The following is an 18,453-nucleotide window of genomic DNA, read 5'->3' as shown; positions in this document are numbered from 1 at the left end:
TAACTATCAAAATAACATCTACTGTCTGGTTGGAGATGAAAGAAAACTCTACCACCTCAACACCTCAGCCCCTCTTTGACTACGGAGTCCACGTATGTTATCGTGACGCCCCACAAGCCCTGAGAACTAAGCTCCAAACAGCCCAAAACAAACTAATTAGACTCACCTCACCACTACTCATCAGTTAAGCGTGGGGTGGCTCAGAGTATGACAGAGTACAGCAACTTGCAATGGGCCTGGTGTACAAGATACACTACACCACTAAGATACTCAAGTAACTGTCAAAATACTTTATAAAGGTTAAGGATGTCCATAATTACAACACCAGAGGCAGCGCCACAGATCACGTTCAACCCAGAGTCAACTCAAACAAAGGGTCAAACTCGTTCTTCTGCTATACCACAAAAATGTGGAATGACTTACCGAAGGCCATAAAGGAGTGTGGATCCATAGCATCCTTTAAAATCGCCCTGCAAAACCACTTACAGGCAGCAGCCGTTCGCAACTGGTAAAAACAAACATAGCCCAGCCCTACCCTCCACTGACCCTTCTTTGTATTTACCTACTGTTTGTTTTTATTTGTATTTTTTTAAATGTTTTCCCCTTTTTTTCTGACTATATCTGCTGCATAGTACTGTGTTCTATCCGTCTGTCATTCAATGTTATATGAGATACTTCAATGGTTTCCTGTGAAAATAAGCTTAGTGTTTTCTAGGATCTCCTTTTAGTAGACCCTGTACCAGTGAACTGTACCGTCATGAAACTGTACCCTTTCCTATGCAAACATCTAATAAAGTCTTCAATCAATCAAAACCAACACACTAGTGTGTATGTATGTGTATAGAGTGTGTTCTCCTATATGGCAGTGAATGCTGGACCCTGAAGCCTACTCCAGAATGTTACGTGTAGTGCTCAACATCAGCAAGAGTACACATGTCAATAATCTGTATGCTGGAATATTAACCCTGTAAGACCCACTGTTGCAGTATTACAACATGTGTATTTTATCAAAAAAAAGGTTTAAATTATTTTATTTTTGCTCCCCCTACCACCTAAACATCACCATTGGATCCTATTGTTTAGTATTACAATGCCATTGGCCACGATAAAATAGCAGCCTGGAGAATGAGACCTGCAGGACACTGCCAAAGACCCCAGGAGCTGCCAGCCAGTAAATGGTGCTGTGAGAACCAACACATGGGCACCGGTCACACCAGGACGTCCCACACTAACATATGTGGATGTACTCAAGAAAGACACAGGAGCGCAGAACCGGGATGACTGGAAGCGACAATGGCATGTGGCCCAAGATGCCACATATAAAAACAATGAGCTGACACTTAAGTGTCTAGAGAAAATGTCACCACCACCGCTCACCACATCACTCGCCATAATTCACACTCAACCCATTTCAGGAGACGTTCACTAGGTTTGTACTTTATTGACAGAGGGAGGCAGCAGGAGAGCATCGAACAGCATGACACATAGTGAGCATTACTCAAGCGCGGCAGCATAATATCTATAGAGCAGGGTTCCCCAATTAGTTTTGCCCAAAAGCCGAATTATGTCTAGGGTACCAAGCCGAGGGCCACAACATTGCAGGGGGCGACGGTGGTGTTCCCGCTACTCCAGCGACAGTTCAGATATCGTTGTTGTCTGGTGAAAATCTTGTATGTCCACAACCGCATTTATCATTTAAAAAATGATTTAAACTAGTGAAAACAGCCGATCTACAAGCACACTTGCCTCGCACCGCGAGGCGTTGTAGCAACACATTAGCAACACATTATTTCTTATTATGTCTTTATTCTGTCTTATTCTGTAAACTAGGGTGGGACCGATTTAGGAATAGTTTTACTGAGGTTAGGGTTATCGTTCACCATGCAGGTTAACATTCACCTGGTTAGCATTCACCAGTTTAGGTTTAGGCATAGTTTTACTGAGGTTAGGGTTAGGATGAGGGTTAGGTTCAGGCATAGTTTTACTGAGGTTAGGGTTAGGGTTAGGATTAGGGTTAGGTTTAGGCATAGTAGCATTCACCAGGTTAGCATTCACCAGCGTGGAACTAATGCAGTCAAATGCTCTACCACTGAGCAGCTCCCCAATGCCTTCGGCTTCTTCCAGGGACTGCCCATGAGGTGAGGTAAAACCAGGGACGGGCTGGGACTAAAATTCAGCCCTGGCATCTTGGCCAGACCAGCCCCCACAACCAGCGTGCGCGCAGATACTCTACTGACTCGTCGGGTGGAGGGCGGCACATACACCGACAACATAAATGATAACTACACAACTACACAATCCATAAATTGTAGAAGTTAGCGTACAGTTCTCACCACCAACAAGCGGTTGGATAACAGTTAGCTAATGAATGGAAATTGGACAAACAAGTTGTATTTGATTGCTCAATATGCAGTAGGCTATAGGCTATTATGTTATATACTAGACTTCTTTTTTTTTTTGCTTTTTGGCCACCAGCCCTCCCCGGCCCCCTAGCCTACCGGCCCAACCGGCAAACAATTTTGCAACCCATTTTCACCCAGTGCCAATTGCCTATGTAATCCTGGGCTCTGCTCTCCCTCTGCCGCGCCTAGGGAGACAACGGACTGACCTCATGCTTCCTTCAATGCATGGGTAGTCCAAGTTGTTTCTTTTCACCTGACAGGGGGGATTAGCGCATGGAAGGAAAACATTATTCCAACCAGTTCCAAGCTCCCAGGTTGGCCAGGGGGAGGCATTATTGAGACCAGGATTACTGCATGTTTTTGTGAGGGTATTAACCCTAGGAGACACGGGGAGAACATGTAAACTCCACACAGAAAGGCCCTATCGCCAACCCCACCTAGGGTGTGGGTGCTGATGACACGGAGGGAGAAACACGCCCCCAGCACCCACAGTGTCCCCCTGCGGGAATCAAACCCAGGATCTTCTAGCTGTGAGCTGAAGCGCTAACCACTGCGCCACCGTGCCCCCAATAGCAGCAATCTTTTGCAGTCACTGTCGTTTCAAAACGGTGGCGTTAAGCATGCAGCAGGAGGGATCGTGTTAGCAGTTCAACCACTTGGAGCCCAGTAAACCATTAAAAAAGTACTTTATTTCATTTCCTGAATTCATTTCCACAATTTTGGTGTCAAATATTTGACAATTTGGCCAGTGCTTGATACTGTAGGTACCTGTACTAAAAAGTCCTTAATTTAGAAATGTGCAGATATCCATGTAGCCTATACACTTATACTGTATGTCGGTCTGTTTACTGTTGCGTGAGAAAACAATGTTAACATTAAGCTAAACATCTGGGGACCCCGCAACATAATTTGGGGACCCCCTGGGGGTCTCAACCCACATGTTGAGAACCACTGTTCTAAACCAGTATCAGCAGGGTTAGGCTTTGCAAATGGAATACAAAAGGCAGACTTAATGAAAAAGGAAACCCAACTATGGTACCCGGTGAAGTGGTGCCCTTCAGGTTTGGTACGTTTCAAGCGAGGGTAAGCAGAACGGTGACAACGACACTGCTGTCAACATCAGCTTCAGCTGCAGCGGAGGAGGGTCCCTTCAAGCAGGCACGTGTGCACATAGACATCAAAGGGGGCTTGAGTTTATTTGCCGTTCTTCCGACTGGCTGAGAGATGTTTTGCTACGCTGATTGATTAGAGGAGTCTGTCTGTCAAGGCAAGTACTCCAGCACTTTTCAAGCTGCCTACAGCCCAAAGTCTAGACTTGTGGGAAGGAACGAGTGAGTGAATGCACAGCATGAGGCTGGCTGGCCAGGCTAGTTCTCTTTCCATGCCATAACTGGAGAAGAATACCTCCTGTTCACCCTCCTGGCCGTTTTCCATAAAAGTCGGATATTTCGCCCGACTGTCGCCCTGGAATTATTCTTTTCAAATATTTTTGTATTAAGGTACAGTGTCACATTGAGGCAGGCACACACAGTGATGACACCCCAAGTCCCATTCCCATCACAGCAATCATTGGCACAAAATAGCACAAGATCCGAGGTCATCATAGTACGTAAAAGTCCAGTATAAAAAGAAGAGAAACCCTGCCCATAGAAGATAATAAAAGAAAACAAAATCTCCCTTCCATATTCCCAATTTAGTGCCAATTCCCCCATTCCCCACACTCTACGCTAGACCCATCTCTGCTAATCCCCATAGTCGTCATTGGGAACGTGCCGTGAAGACGACAACGGACAGCAAAAGATATAGTAACTATTTAGCAAAGAAATTAAATCTGTGTGAAACGTGTCAATAGTGCATGTTTTTAAGGGAAACATCTATTATTATGGATATAAATAAGTAAACACTGTGAGCCTCTAGCAAATACATGGACTATGGATTATTTCAACACATATGGACAAACCTGCACCTTGACATGAACACAGAGATTACACACATTTATCGATAGACCAAGAGTAGCTATATGGAATGGAAAAGTATTAGACCACTCCTTCCCATTGTCTTCTTAAAATTGCTAAATACAAGGCACAAATACTTCCATACAATCAATTATTTGCACTGCAAAACGATTCGATACCGATTATCTGCATTGTAAAACGATACCGATACGATACAAAGCCATGCTCTTGCATATTGATACAGTAGATCATTGCAAATTAAAATCGATTCTTCGATTCAGTTACTATATCGTTACACCCCTCCGTATGCCACATCTCCAGAATTGACTTGATTACGCACCGAAAATAGCCGACCTCCAAGCTCACAACGCGCCGCGTTGGGATCTTGGAGGTCTTCTATTTTTGATGTTTCCATCAAAAGACCCTTTTAGAAATGTCAGCCCCTGCCTCTCTAACATTCTCTACACGTCCCTGTCCTCAAGGTGCAGGCATGGTCTGGGGGTCCTGGGGAGGCTGAAGCTGATACTGGCTGGGTGGGGAAGTCATCTGTGGGCTCCAGAACCGCGGTGGAGAACAGACAAGCAGGGCTAAACGATGTGTGTGTCTATTGCTGCCAAAAATAATGGCACATGCACATCTGCTGCAGACAAGCAGAAACTGTGCATCTCCATATTTGACCTTTATGTGCGTTTTCCCCCGTAAACTGACAGCACACAAAAGTATCAAAAATGTTGTTTTTTATAGTCTACTTTTGAATTTGAATCATGAAAAGTAACAGGTTTGGACATATGAGGTTTCCCCCGACAGAGACGATATTCAATAATGACCTTTGGGATTTATCTTAACCACTCCCTAAATCAAAATCAAATCAAATCAAATGAAAGCTATAAACAACTCTCAGATAAAAACAACTGTGCTTTACAGGTACATTAAAAACAGCAAAACAGAACAATTCTTAGACCCTGTGGAGTCAAACAGACCTGAGTTGCACTGTACTTGGTGGTTCTTTTCCCCCTCGATCTAGGCCTACATAACATCTCTACTTAAGTTGTGAGCTTGTAGAAATGCTATTTTTGGCCAATGTTCCCCCAGTATGGATGCTGGGATGCTGGGGTAGAAGTGGTTAATAAGATGCCACTGGAACCACAGCTGGTTCAATATTATTTAACCAACACACACTAGATATGCTGTGTGTTAGCTTATATGACGTTTAAATCAATTAGAAAACTGTAAATAAATACAGAAATAAACATGTTCATTTCTGCAATGCTACCTAAGCTCTGTGTGTGGCAAACACCAGAATCTCGTCTTTGCTAAAAGTGAATATGAATAATAAATAAATAAACTCTCTAATGAAACAGCTGTTATTAGTGGCCAAGGCCACGAAGTGGCAAATGGCCACTCATTGTTATTGGACTTCATCATTACTATTATTCCGCCACTTTTTCTCTAGCGGCTAGACCGTGCAGTCGCTTTTTACGAAACTCGGCAGTATGGCAGAGGACTATGCCAAACGGCTAAAACACGAAGCTTGCAACAATCGGCCAAAGGGTGGCGCTGTAGGAAGCCTTTGAAAAATGCCAACTTTGAACAGGTGTAGCTCATGCCCTGTTTCAGGTACAGCAATGAAACCTGTATACACTTATGCGTCTCCTCATGCCGAACAACTTTTACGCTCTGACTTTTGACCTCTGACCTTTACTTCTCCCACAATTTTGAATTATATGAAAAACAGTCAAAATCTATCTCCTCCTGGGATTTTCGCATCACGTGTGCGAAACTTTTTTTACATGAACTTTGGACCAATAGGGTCAGATCTGTCTCGGCGGATTTTTTTGAAAGTGAAACATTATTTTTTAATAATTCACTGTATATTGCAGTTTCATGCAAATTATTCTTCTGCCTCTAAATCATACATGCAAAGTGACACGTTCATGGCATTTGGCAAATATGTAGAGGGTTAGTCCAAATATCACTGAAAGCAATATTACTCCAATTGGCCAAAGGGGGGCGCTATACGAAGCGTTTGAAAACTCAAACTTTAAAGGGGCATAAGTCATGCCTCGTTTCGTTTGAAGACATGCAACTTGCTTACACGCGTGCCTTGACTCAAGCAGAAGACATCTGTGTCTTTGTTAAGTCAGCTCCGCCCTTTCATTTTCCGCCATTTTGAGCAGTTTGTAAAACGCTTAAACCCGCTTTTATTCCAGAATTTTCGCATCACGTGCATGGAACTTTTTTTACATTAACTTTGGACCAATATCTAAAGATCTGTCATATTGGATTTTTTAAAAATTGAAACATGCTTTTTTAATAATTCAATCAATATTGCAAGTTTTATGCAAATTATTCTTCTGCCTCTAAAACATACATGCAAAGTAAAATTTCATGATGAACTACTATAGAGGGTTAGTCCAAATATCACTGAAACCAATCTTACCCCAATTGGCCAAAGGGGGGCGCGATATCATTTTGAAAGAAGGCGTCAAGTACATTACATGAAACTTTTTTTTTTCTTTTCTTTTTTTTTAAAATGACAGTTCCATTATGTGTGACTGCCGTAGTGTAGTGGTCAGTGCCTGTGCCTGATATTTGGATGGTTGTGAGTTTGAACCCCCCACGTCGGGTTGAGTTGATGTTAACATCAACATTAAAGAATTTGACATACGCACATGCCATGGGCATCCAGCCCATGGCATGTGCGTATGTCAAATTCTTTAATGTTGACACGTCTGATCTAACTCCAGATCACCTTCATGTTTAAAATGAGCCCTTCTCTACCGGCCGTTTTTTTTCTGTTCTGAGTAAAAGAAAATATGATCACTCAAATCAATAAAATCAAGGCACTCAGCATACATAGAACTTTTTTTTTTACACAAACATGGTTAATAGATCCTGTGGCTGCCTAGTGTAGTGGTCAGGGCATATGCCTTTCATGCAGAAGGTCGTTGGATCGAATCTCGCTTGGGGTTTATATAAGCATAAAACCATGACATTTGGTAGACATTACAGTTTGGTTCCTTGAACAATGTCTTATATGGAGCCTTCCTAAAAATGTCCCCCAACCCCCCTTGATGCGTATTTTAATATCCGCCATTACTAAATAATGTATTTTGCATCATAAATCCTGAAACAAGCATTATAATACAAACTGTCATGTCTACACCTATGTTGTGATTTCCAAGGATTGCAATCATACCATGTACCAGCTCAGTGGCCTAGTGTTTTTGAGTGTCTGCCCTGAGACTGGGAGATCTGGGTTCAAACCCGGGTCGCGTCATACCAAAGATTCTAAAAAATGGGACCCAGTTCCTCAGTCACAGTTTTTTTTTATGTCTGTTGCATATAGGCCTACAGTCTTTTGCATACATGTTGTGTAGAGGCCAATTTGTGCTTTTACCTATAACCACCGATTAGTGTAAAACTTTGTATCCATGAAACTTTTTTTTTTTTTTTTTAAATGACAGGTCCATTAACTCTATCAATGCTTTGGACGTTCCCGTTCGCCCCATTTTTCCCGGCGGCGCGATGCCAATTGTACGTTCTTTGGCTTGTTCTTTTGTACCTTGGTTTGATGTCTGTAAACTGATGAGGGGTCGCGCGGGTGTGTACCGTTGAAACAGCTCCCGTATAAGTACACGGTACACCTCTTTAAGGAGAAAATTAAAAAATAATAATGAAAAAAATAATAATACATCTTTGTCTATAACATCGCAAAGGTAAGGTGCTTTTGCTGGCACAAAACCCAATAATAAATAACAACATCTGGCAGAGAAAAAGTTAAGTGTGACTGCCGTAGTGTAGTGGTCAGTGCCTGTGCCTGATATACGGATGGTTGTGAGTTCAAACCCCACGTTGGGTTGAGTTGATGTTATCATTCTGGATGCCCATGGCGTGTGCGTATGTCAAACTGTTTAATGTTGACACGTCTGATCTAACTCCAGATCACGTTCATGTTTAAAATGAGCCCTTCTCTACCGGCCGTTTTTTTTTTCTGTTCTGAGTAAAAGAAAATATGATCACTCGAAAATGTCAGAAATACTCAGATTACATTTACTCAGATTGATTTCACCCCAAGCCTCCAAAATATAAAAAAGAAATCAATAAAATCAAGGCACTCAGCATACATAGAACTTTTTTTTTTACACAAACATGGTTAATAGATCCTGTGGCTGCCTAGTGTAGTGGTCAGGGCATATGCCTTTCATGCAGAAGGTCGTTGGATCGAATCTCGCTTGGGGTTTATATAAGCATAAAACCATGACATTTGGTAGACATTACAGTTTGGTTCCTTGAACAATGTCTGATATGGAGCCTTCCTAAAAATGTCCCCCAACCCCCCTTGATGCACATTTTAATATCCGCCATTACTAAATAATGTATTTTGCATCATAAATCCTGAAACAAGCATTATAATACAAACTGTCATGTCTACACCTATGTTGTGATTTCCAAGGATTGCAATGATATCATGTACCAGCTCAGTGGCCTAGTGGTTTGAGTGTCTTCCCTGAGATCCGGGTTCAAACCTGGGTCGCGTCATACCAAAGATTCTAAAAAATGGGACCCAGTGCCTCCCTGCTTGAAACTCAGCATCAAGGGTTGGATTGGGGGTAACTCCCTGCGACATACTAGCGTCATGTCCAGGGCGCTTACTTGTACATCAAGCTGCCTTACACTACAGAAACAGGAGATAGGCTCCTGCCCTATGAGATTCATAGCCTGGCTGATTCATATGGTCTTCATAGCTCAGCAAGGCTTACTATGTACATCATCAAACTGTCCAGGTGCATAGTATCACAGTTTTTTTTATGTCTGTTGCATATAGGCCTACAGTCTTTTGCATACACGTTGTGTAGAGGCCAATTTGTGCTTTTACCTATAACCACCGATTAGTGTAAAACTTTGTATGCACACTTCCCAGAGGCCAAGGAAAAACCTGTGCCCTGCATTTTTCACATCTGCCATTTATAGCGCCACCAGAAGGCCGACTTACAGTATGTAAAACACATTCTTCGATATTACTCCTTCAGATTTTATCTGAAAATCACAATCAGTACACAGTATCTCTACAGTGATGTAATCATGACGGATTTGTCAGATATCATATTCTATCTAATTGGCTAACATTGAATTCCAAGGTTTGCAGGATTGCTCCTTTTTGAACAAAATGTCTCAAACACAGCCTGCTATGTGTGTGAGATTTTGCACACACATTCCCACTAGGCCAAGGAACAGATGCCACCCTTCTCACATTGGCCTGTTATAGCGCCACCAGCGGGTCAATTTTTGCAAAACACATTTTTGGAACAAAATGCTTCAAATCCTGCATGCAGCGTCCGATTGCCGTGAAAGGCCCAAGAACACGTGGCACCCTTTTCACTTTGGCCTATTATAGAATCACCACTAGGCCAAAAAAAACCTACCTGACCTGCCGGAGTCCTGTTCGGAAGAACACTGCTTCTAGTTTTTCTTTGATATTCTTCTTTGCTTTCCCTTGATGCCTTTTTGCTTTCCTGCTTTTTATGCCTTGGCCACTTTATCGCTGCTTGCAGCTATATTTAATTGTTATTTTTGGTCCACAAAACCTGTTTTTTATGTCAACCAGATGAAAGAGCTTGCTAAAAGTGTGTTTCTGTGCTTCACATATATGTAATTGTTGTATTCACATTTAAAAGCATATTTAACTGTTAATAATGGCATAATAAATGATTTATTAAACTTATTAAGGCATTCCCATGTCATGTAGATTTAGGATTTAGAATGCTTCCGGGAGTTTGGTATTGAAAATGCAAAAATAATAAGCAATTGTTTTTGATAGAATTACATTTGTTTAATTTTGCTTTGAGGAAGTACTGTGAAGGCAGTCAAATCAATTATATTTATAATGTCAACCAATTTCCCCACCAAAACAATCATCTCATGACACTTACAATACATCATTTACCAAACAATTCCCCCATTAGTCTTTACACAACGATGCATGTACAATGTAAAGCATTATGGGACAACGTAGCGTTCTATTAACATTGGCAGCATATTCAGTTTGTCTACACTGAAAGAAGAGGAATGGAAGTCAGCAGCAGTAAGACAGAATAAGTGTGTGAATGAGTCTAAGACAGTGAAACGGTGAAGAAGGTGATGGGAGTTGAAACACCTGGGCTCAGCTGTTTAAAGTAAAGGACAGTGCAGAAGATGGTGAAGCAGAGAGAGCAAGCAGGTTGGAAACGGAGAACAATGAAAAGACAGGAGGCAGAGTTGGAGGTGGCAGAAGGGAAAAGAAGGGGCAAGATCAGGAAGGACCACATGAGAACGTCAGCCCAGGTCAGGAGGTTTGAGGATAAGGCCAGAGAGGCCAGGTTGAGATGGTTTAGACATGTGTGGAGTAGTGTTGATTTCTGTCTACTAAAACTATGACTGTTCCTTGACTACCTTTTCTCACTGACAAAAACTAAATGACAACTAAACAAAAACTAAGCAAGGATATTTTAAACTTAGACTAAATAATACTGTCAATTTCGTCAACAGATACAAAATAGACTAAAATTTTAGGGAGGGACTAGTGGAGAAGAGGACAAGTCATTTCATGATTGGTTGTGCTCTGAAAATAGCAGATCTACAAGGTCACAACGCGTCACACTGCGACACGTTGTGAGCTTGTTGTCGATTGGCTATTTTCAGCATACAACCATGTGTAAAATCACCATCGAGACTCGACAAACATTTCCGTTGACAAAATCAACTGTAGATTTAGTCGACTAAGATCTTATGATATTTAGACTCAAAATCAACACAGGGGTGGAGGATAGCAGGATAGGAGGGCTTTTTATATTGGGAGAAGGATGCTGAGGATGGAGCTGCCAGTCATGACTGGAAAGGGGGGGGCGCTCTCCATTCCGACATGCTGCCATTCAGACATTGACTTCTGATTGTCTGAGTGGAGGCACTTCCATAGAGGTTAGGGTTAGGTATAGGCTTAGTGTCGGAATGGGGGGATGTCGGAATGGGGGGTGCACCCACTGGAAAGACGTAAGATGCTGAGAACAGACACAGATGGAAATAGATGATAGAGACTCCTAAAGCGATGGTTCTCAAAGTGGGGGTCCTTGGGGGTACAGGGTAATGAGGGGATCCCCAGCTAAATGAGTTTATACAGTCATGGTGTTTTTTTTTAACACATCGGGTGCCCACGAGGTGTCTACACGCCAATCTCTTTGATGTCTCTGGACGCCCAGCCCCAGTGCCCACGTGTTACAATACTGTAGTTACTGTACATTGCTACCGCAATGAAGGCTCTACCACGGTGATCAAACGCCAACAATATGGGAAAAACACTACATTTCCCAAAATGCAGCGCGGTACATGTGACCAGGATGTGCAGTCTCCCTGCAGCCAATCACAAGCTTCTGTTCCTATCCTGCACTGCACTCTATCGTCCTCCCCTCGCAGACTAGCACGACTCCTATGTATCATGGATACTAGTAGTATTTTCCCAGTAACGGAGTCTCGGCGGAGATACACGTAACATGGCGGATTCTTCTCCTAGTCTAGCTTTTTCAATCACCATGTTCAATGCGCGGTCCTTTCTACCTACCGTGACACAAACGCTGTGGCCCAGGTTTGATAAAAAGATGTCCTGACTGAAAGAAAACTTTATCGTAAAAATAAACAGGACATCCGTGGATTACATTTACTCGTATCATGGATACTATTTTCCCAGTGACGCTGCGGAGGTAACGTAACATGGCGGATTCCTCTCCTGGTCTAGCTTTTTCAATGACCATGTTCAAAACGCGACCCTTTCTACCGCCCGTGATACACACGCTGTGGCCCAAGATTGGTAAAAAGCTGTCCTGACTGAAAGAAAAGATCATCGTGAAAATAAACTGGACAAAATATGTCATTTAGAGGCTCCATGACACAAAATGAACCATAAGGGACAAAGAAGAAGAAGAAAAGGAAGAAGAAGAAGAAGAAGAAGAAGAAGAAGAAGAAGAAGAAAAAGAAGAAGAAGAAGTCGTAGCAGTCATAGACTAAGAATTTGTATTACACAGCATGGTCAAATGCTTGATTAATTATTATGCTTGATAATCGCATACATTCATTAAATGTACTTGTATTACCATATAAGGCTTATATGGTAATATAAGTATTCCATTAAAATGCTTATAGTTTTGGTTTGGTTCAATGTATTAATTAATGTATTCCTTCAGGGTGATGAGGACCTGAAGGAAATCACCTTTCAAGGTTTATTTCTCAATAATTACCTGCTCAACCTGATTATCCCTCACATAATTTCTTTTTTTTTTAAAGTTTTTTTTTTTGGCTTTTTATGCCTTTATTGATAGCACAGTAGACTGACAGTAAACGGGGAGAGAGAGATGGGGAGTGACATGTAGCAAAGAACGCCGCGGTGCCTGTGTGGTACGCGCCACCCCTCGCATCATTGTTGCTGCATGAAGTGAACCTTTAAAGGGATATTCCACTTTCAAAAAGACTTTTGGTCATTTTATCGTGCACTCAGGCTTTTGTGAACACGTACAGTATTAGGAGGGTAGTATGAGTCACCAGAAAAAAGACGGGTGTTTTTGAAGAATCTATCATAGTTAAAATGGAGTTTGAAGTTACAATGGGTTTGTATAGGAATGGGCCCTGGATGGGGACTGTCTGTTATATGAATATCAAATATCTAAATATTGAATCAAGCCAATTAAAATCTGTCCAGGGTGTTCACAAAAGCCTGAGCAGACGATAAAATGATCAAACGTTTTCTTTTTTTACTTTTTTTTTTTTTTGAAAGTGGAATATCCCTTTGAGTATTGAAAAATAGCAGATATAAAAGCTCACAGCGCGGCACCGAGTACCATGCTGCGAGCTCGTAGATCTGCTATTTTTTAAAAATCGTGATTCTTTTTTTGCAAGTCTTTGAATATATCTTTTTTTTTAAAGCAAACTTTTCCAACTCAAATATTTGCTTCTGGGTGGTCCCTGGAACAACAAACTTTGAGATGGGGGTCCGCGGCCAAATACATGTAATTCTGGGGGTCCTTGACATGAAAATGTTTGAGAACCACTGATTTAGAAGAAGGATTCAGAAGACATTTATAGAAACGGGTCAAAAATATTCAAAGACTGTTCACGATTTTTCAAAAATAGCAGATCTACAAGCTAGCAGCGCGGCACTCGGTGCCACGCTGTGAGCTTGTATATCTGCTATTTTGTTAAATGATGGTTAAAGTTGTTCAAATCTAATTAAAGTTAGCGTTCAGGCATATAGGTGGCGCTTGTCTTACAACATGCTTATGTGCAGACCTAAACCCACACTATGGTTTTCTAGGAGATGATTTGATTAATCCAGTCCACGTATCTGAGGACATCTGCGTAGACACCAGGAAGGGTCCCATTGCCACCACCACATTCCGTATTCCCCCAGCTCACCACGCCTGTGATGTAGTGAACTCCGTTCTCATTGCACGTCAGGGGTCCTCCTGAATCACCCTGTAAGGACAATGAAAGAACCATTATGGACGGGCAAAGATTTAATTTATGAAGATAGCTCAACATCATTGGATCCACTAGAGTGCGACATGGTACACAAATCCTACAAAAAGCCTCCTATGTGGGCACCGTCTCTGACGGCAAATCTCGCGCACGTCCTGTTTACTGGTGCTATAGATCCCGCGAGAGTGTGTTGCTGGGACAGATAAAGAGCAATAATAGAGTTTAAGTTGTTCTGTCGCTGAAAAAAAGCCACTTTAGTATGACAATTTTGTTAATATTATGTGGCTTTTGAAGATCGGGTCCAATATTTAGTTCAGTGACCATAGCTTCTGAACTATTATTTTGCTCTGTGTTCACGTTAGCTCTCTCATTGTAAATGAATAGACTCCAAACATGCTTCCGCCTCCTAAAAAGGTATCCTCCTACGTCACGCAGAAACGGGAGGTACGGGTCTGTTCCGCCCTCTTGCTATCGCCCTCTTGGGGAGAGGCTCTATGCACCACAGCCATACTGGAAAGACATTGGGACTCCTCCTTACTTCCTTCATAGGTGTTACCAATCATGCTAATGAAGGCTCTGTTCCATTCTGTTCAAACAGAGCCACATATCGTTCTCAGAGTGACCCAGGAAGCAGCAATCTGCCACGGCCTGCACCACCGGCGGAGACAAGCCCTCTGACCATCATAGAGGCCGACATGTGCAGAAGAATTCAAGATAATATCAGAGCCTTCTAGCGGGTGAACCCTGGAAAAGCTGCGGGCCCTGATGACATCCCAGGCCGTGTGCTTAAAGGTATATTCAGTGATTGTATTTCATTCAAATAAAAATATAATTGGTACATTTTCCATTCATTCTCATCACTAGAATGTGTGCTGACCATATAAGGACTTCCACCATGGCCCGTGTTGCGATCATAGCTAGATTCGGTTTTCAGAGGTGGCCAGCCAGTCCTCGACCAATCAGGGTAGAGTGTGGCTGTAGTTATGTTATGATGTTTAGTTATGATGGTCAAAATAAAAGTTTTGAGAACCACAGTCGCTCTGAATTAAGAACGTCTGCTAAATGCCTAGATTGTAAACTACTGAACTCATAAAATGCCACAGTCTCGTAGTAAACTAGAAAATATTGTTCCTTCGAAACAATTGTGGGCTTGCTTCAAGCCAGAAAACAATGGCTATAAAAGTACAAAATGTCAAGATCGCAGGCAGTGCTCTCTTTGACGTAACTGACGTCAAAGATTGGTCTATTTTGTTCCAAAAATGTGTTGTGCAAAAGTTGACCCGCTGGTGGCACTATAACAGGCCAATGCGAGAAGGGTGGTATCTGTTCCTTGACCTATTGGGAATGTGCTTGCAAGATTTCACGCACATTGCAGGCTGTGTTCATGATTTGAGGTGTTTTTGGCTTTGGCCACTTTATCGCTGCTTGCAGCTATATATATATATTTTTTTTTTGTGTGTGTGTGTGCATTTCATAGGCATATGAGATAAAGGTCCTTAGATTGTGTGTAGAATTTTTCATGCAAATGAAACAAAAAAAAAATCCTAACGGGTTTAGGCGTTTCACAAACTGCTCAAAATGATATAGCGCCCCCCTTTGGCCAATTGGAGTAAGATTGGTTTTAGTGATATTTGGACTAACACTCTACATCTTTGCCAAATGCCATGAACATGTTACTTTGCATGTATGATTTAGAGGCAGAAGAATAATTTTTGATAAAACTGCAATATTGAATTATTAAAAAAGCATGTTTCAATTAAAAAAAAATCCGATCTGACAGATCTTTAGATATTGGTCCAAAGTTCATGTAAAAAAAGTTTTGTGGACGTGACGCGAAAATTCCAGAATTAAAGCGGGTTTAAGCGTTTTACAAACTGCTCAAAATGGCGGACAATCTAAGGGCGGAGCTTACTTAACAAAGACACAGATGTCTTCCGCTTGAGTCAAAGCACGCGTGTAAGCAAGTTGCATGTCTTCAAACGAAACGAGGCATGACTTATGCCCGTTTAAAGTTTGAATTTTCAAACGCTTCGTATAGCGCCCCCCTTTGGCCGATTGGAATGAAATTGGTTTCTGTGATACTTTGACTAACCCTCTACATCTTTGCCAAATGCCATGAACGTGTAACTTTGCATGTATGATTTAGAGGCAGAAGAATAATTTGCATAAAACCGCAATATTGATTGAATTAATAAAAAAATATATTTCACTTTAAAAGAAATCCGACCAGACTAGTTTGACCGTATTGGTCCAAAGTTCATGAGAAAAAAGCTTTGTGCGCGTAACGCCAAAATCCCAGGAGGAGATAGATTTTTACTGTTTTTCATATAATTCAAAATTCTGGGGGATCTAAAGGTCAGAGGTCAAAAGTCAGAGCGTAAAAGTTGTTCAGCATGAGGAGACGCATACGTGTATACAGGTTTCATGGCTGTACTTAAAACACAGCATGAGCTCTACCTGTTCAAAGTTCGCACTTTCGAAGGCTTCCTACAGCGCCACCATTTGGCCGATTGCTGTAAAAAATAATAGCATACGTCAGTAAGCTGAACACATTGATGTTTTTATTTTCATTTTCTGTCTAAGTATGTAGGAGTAGAAAGGAACCGAAGTTTTGGGGGGGAACTGTCTGTCTGTCTGTCTGTCTGTCTGTCTGACTGACTGACTGACTATAAATAATGACAATATCTAAAGTGTGCTCGCCTTACAGGCGAGCCCACAATCAGTATCATACATATCCTGAAGCTGGAGACGTAGGCCTACCGATATTCAGTGATTGCGTCTAATGATCAAAATGAGAACATTATAATGGTGTTAAAAATCTATAAAAAACTAAACATTTCCATGCTGTAAGGCCAGTAAGGGACAAGATGACCCCCGGCCACTTTCATTATCACTGATTACACCTTTAAGGTGTGTGCAGTCCAGCTAGCAGGAGTGTTCACCGATATCTTCAACCTCTCCCTCTCCCAATCCGTGGTCCCCTACGGTTTCAAGTCAGCCATCGTGGTCCCGGTTCCAAAGCGCTCCAAGGTGCAGTGCTTGAATGACTGGGGACCGGTGGCCCTTAAAGCGGCCGCACACTACCCGACAATTGGGGCATTTAATTACCCTCCCCAACAATCGGGCAGCCTGCGACTGAATCGAGCCCGACTATCGGGCATAATTTTCGTCTAATGTGAGGGCTCACAGATCCAGTCTGAGCCCAGCCGAGTGGCTCGGAGGACGATCGGGGCCAGCCCGACTCTTTTCAAAAATGTTTGATATTTTCCTGGATCACTACTGGTCTGGAACAGCAGCAGGGGGCCGAGAGAAAACACAGCCGCTGATGGACGCAAGTCTGAACATAGTATGAGCAACAACAGATATCTCTCTTTTTCTCTCTCCATCTCTTCCTCTCTCTCTCTCTCTCTCTCTCTCTCTCTCTCTCTCTCTCTCTCACTCACACACGCACACACACACACACAGACACACTTTTCATACCGTCCGTCCATCCATTAGGTCTTATCATGATTGGGATTGGAATTAAAACTCAACGGTAGCGGGTTTGTTTTAGGACACTATCAAACACAAACAGCAGAAATAACCGCTACACTGCAGTCACAGACTGCGAATAGCACACATCTCGCTTTGCCCTTGCAAGTCAAAGTACACGCCCAGCCTGATCTACAAGCCCTACAACGTGGCTCGGAGGGACACAGTTTGGTCTTGGAGATCTGTTTGTTCTGTGCGCTACACAGTCATAGGACTAATCATAAATCAGGCACCATCATGAGAAGCAGGCGGCACGCAGCACTTGACTACGTAGTTTAGCAGTAGAGAGAGGGGGAGAGTCAGAGTTGATCCATGGATGGACATGAAACATGTCAAAGTGAACTCATATTATCGTCAAAATGGGACGCAACTTCCATATTGAAGCTTTTTTTTTCCGTTGCGTGAGGTGATGGTGTGTTGAGTGAGGGGATAACATTAACTCATTCCCCGTCTCCCCCGATAGTCCCGAGAAAATCCCAATGTCGTTCCCCGCCAGGCCCGATAGTCCCGAGAATTTGCTTTTATATAATGTAATGTTTAATTACACTCTTCCCCAGCCCGTGACAAATTTTGAGCCTTCTGTCTTAAAAGGAAACCAAAAATATCACACATCAAAGTAAGTGTGTTTGAAAAAAAGACTGTAATAATGTATAAATTGCAATACAAATGTATAAATCTCCCCATAACGCACAGTGAACTGGCAAAGTGACGCATTTGAGTACACAAGGCTGGCAGCCGGAAAAAAAAGAGAAGAAAAAAAGTGTTAGAACAGCTGTGTGTGTGTGTGTGTGTGTGTGTGTGTGTGTGTGTGTGTGTGTGTGTGTGTGTGTGTGTGTGTGTGTGTGTGTGTGTGTGTGTGTGTGTGTGTGTGTGTGCGTACATCTCTTAGCTGGCTGGTCCACGGACCACTGTGTCTGTTTCAGTGGTCCCCCTGATCAGCACACAGTCCCATAAAGAAATAGTGCTATCAGAGATCTGCCTCTCTCTCTCTCTCTCTCTCTCTCTCTCTCTCTCTCAAGACACAAAAAAAATATCGCCAATTCGCCATATAAATGCTTCTAAAA

General features: G+C 42.3%; 1 protein-coding gene across 1 annotated transcript in view; it reads right to left on the bottom strand.

Annotated features, from left to right (window-relative positions):
- Positions 1-10,165: 10,165 nt before the first annotated feature.
- The window catches only part of LOC308294071 (transmembrane protease serine 9-like), a 58,614-nt gene continuing 50,326 nt past the window's right edge, over positions 10,166-18,453 (bottom strand). The window contains exon 20 of the mRNA XM_080736785.1: positions 10,166-13,855. Within this exon, the coding sequence (XP_080592911.1) occupies positions 13,691-13,855 (165 nt within the window). The 3' untranslated portion in view covers positions 10,166-13,690. The remainder of the gene's footprint in view (positions 13,856-18,453) is intronic.

Source organism: Nannobrachium achirus (assembly GCF_963921795.1).
Source record: "Nannobrachium achirus genome assembly, chromosome: 2".
NCBI classification, from domain to species: domain Eukaryota; kingdom Metazoa; phylum Chordata; class Actinopteri; order Myctophiformes; family Myctophidae; genus Nannobrachium; species Nannobrachium achirus.
Note: the sequence above shows the minus strand (reverse complement) of the source record. Positions and strands in the feature narration are given on the sequence as shown.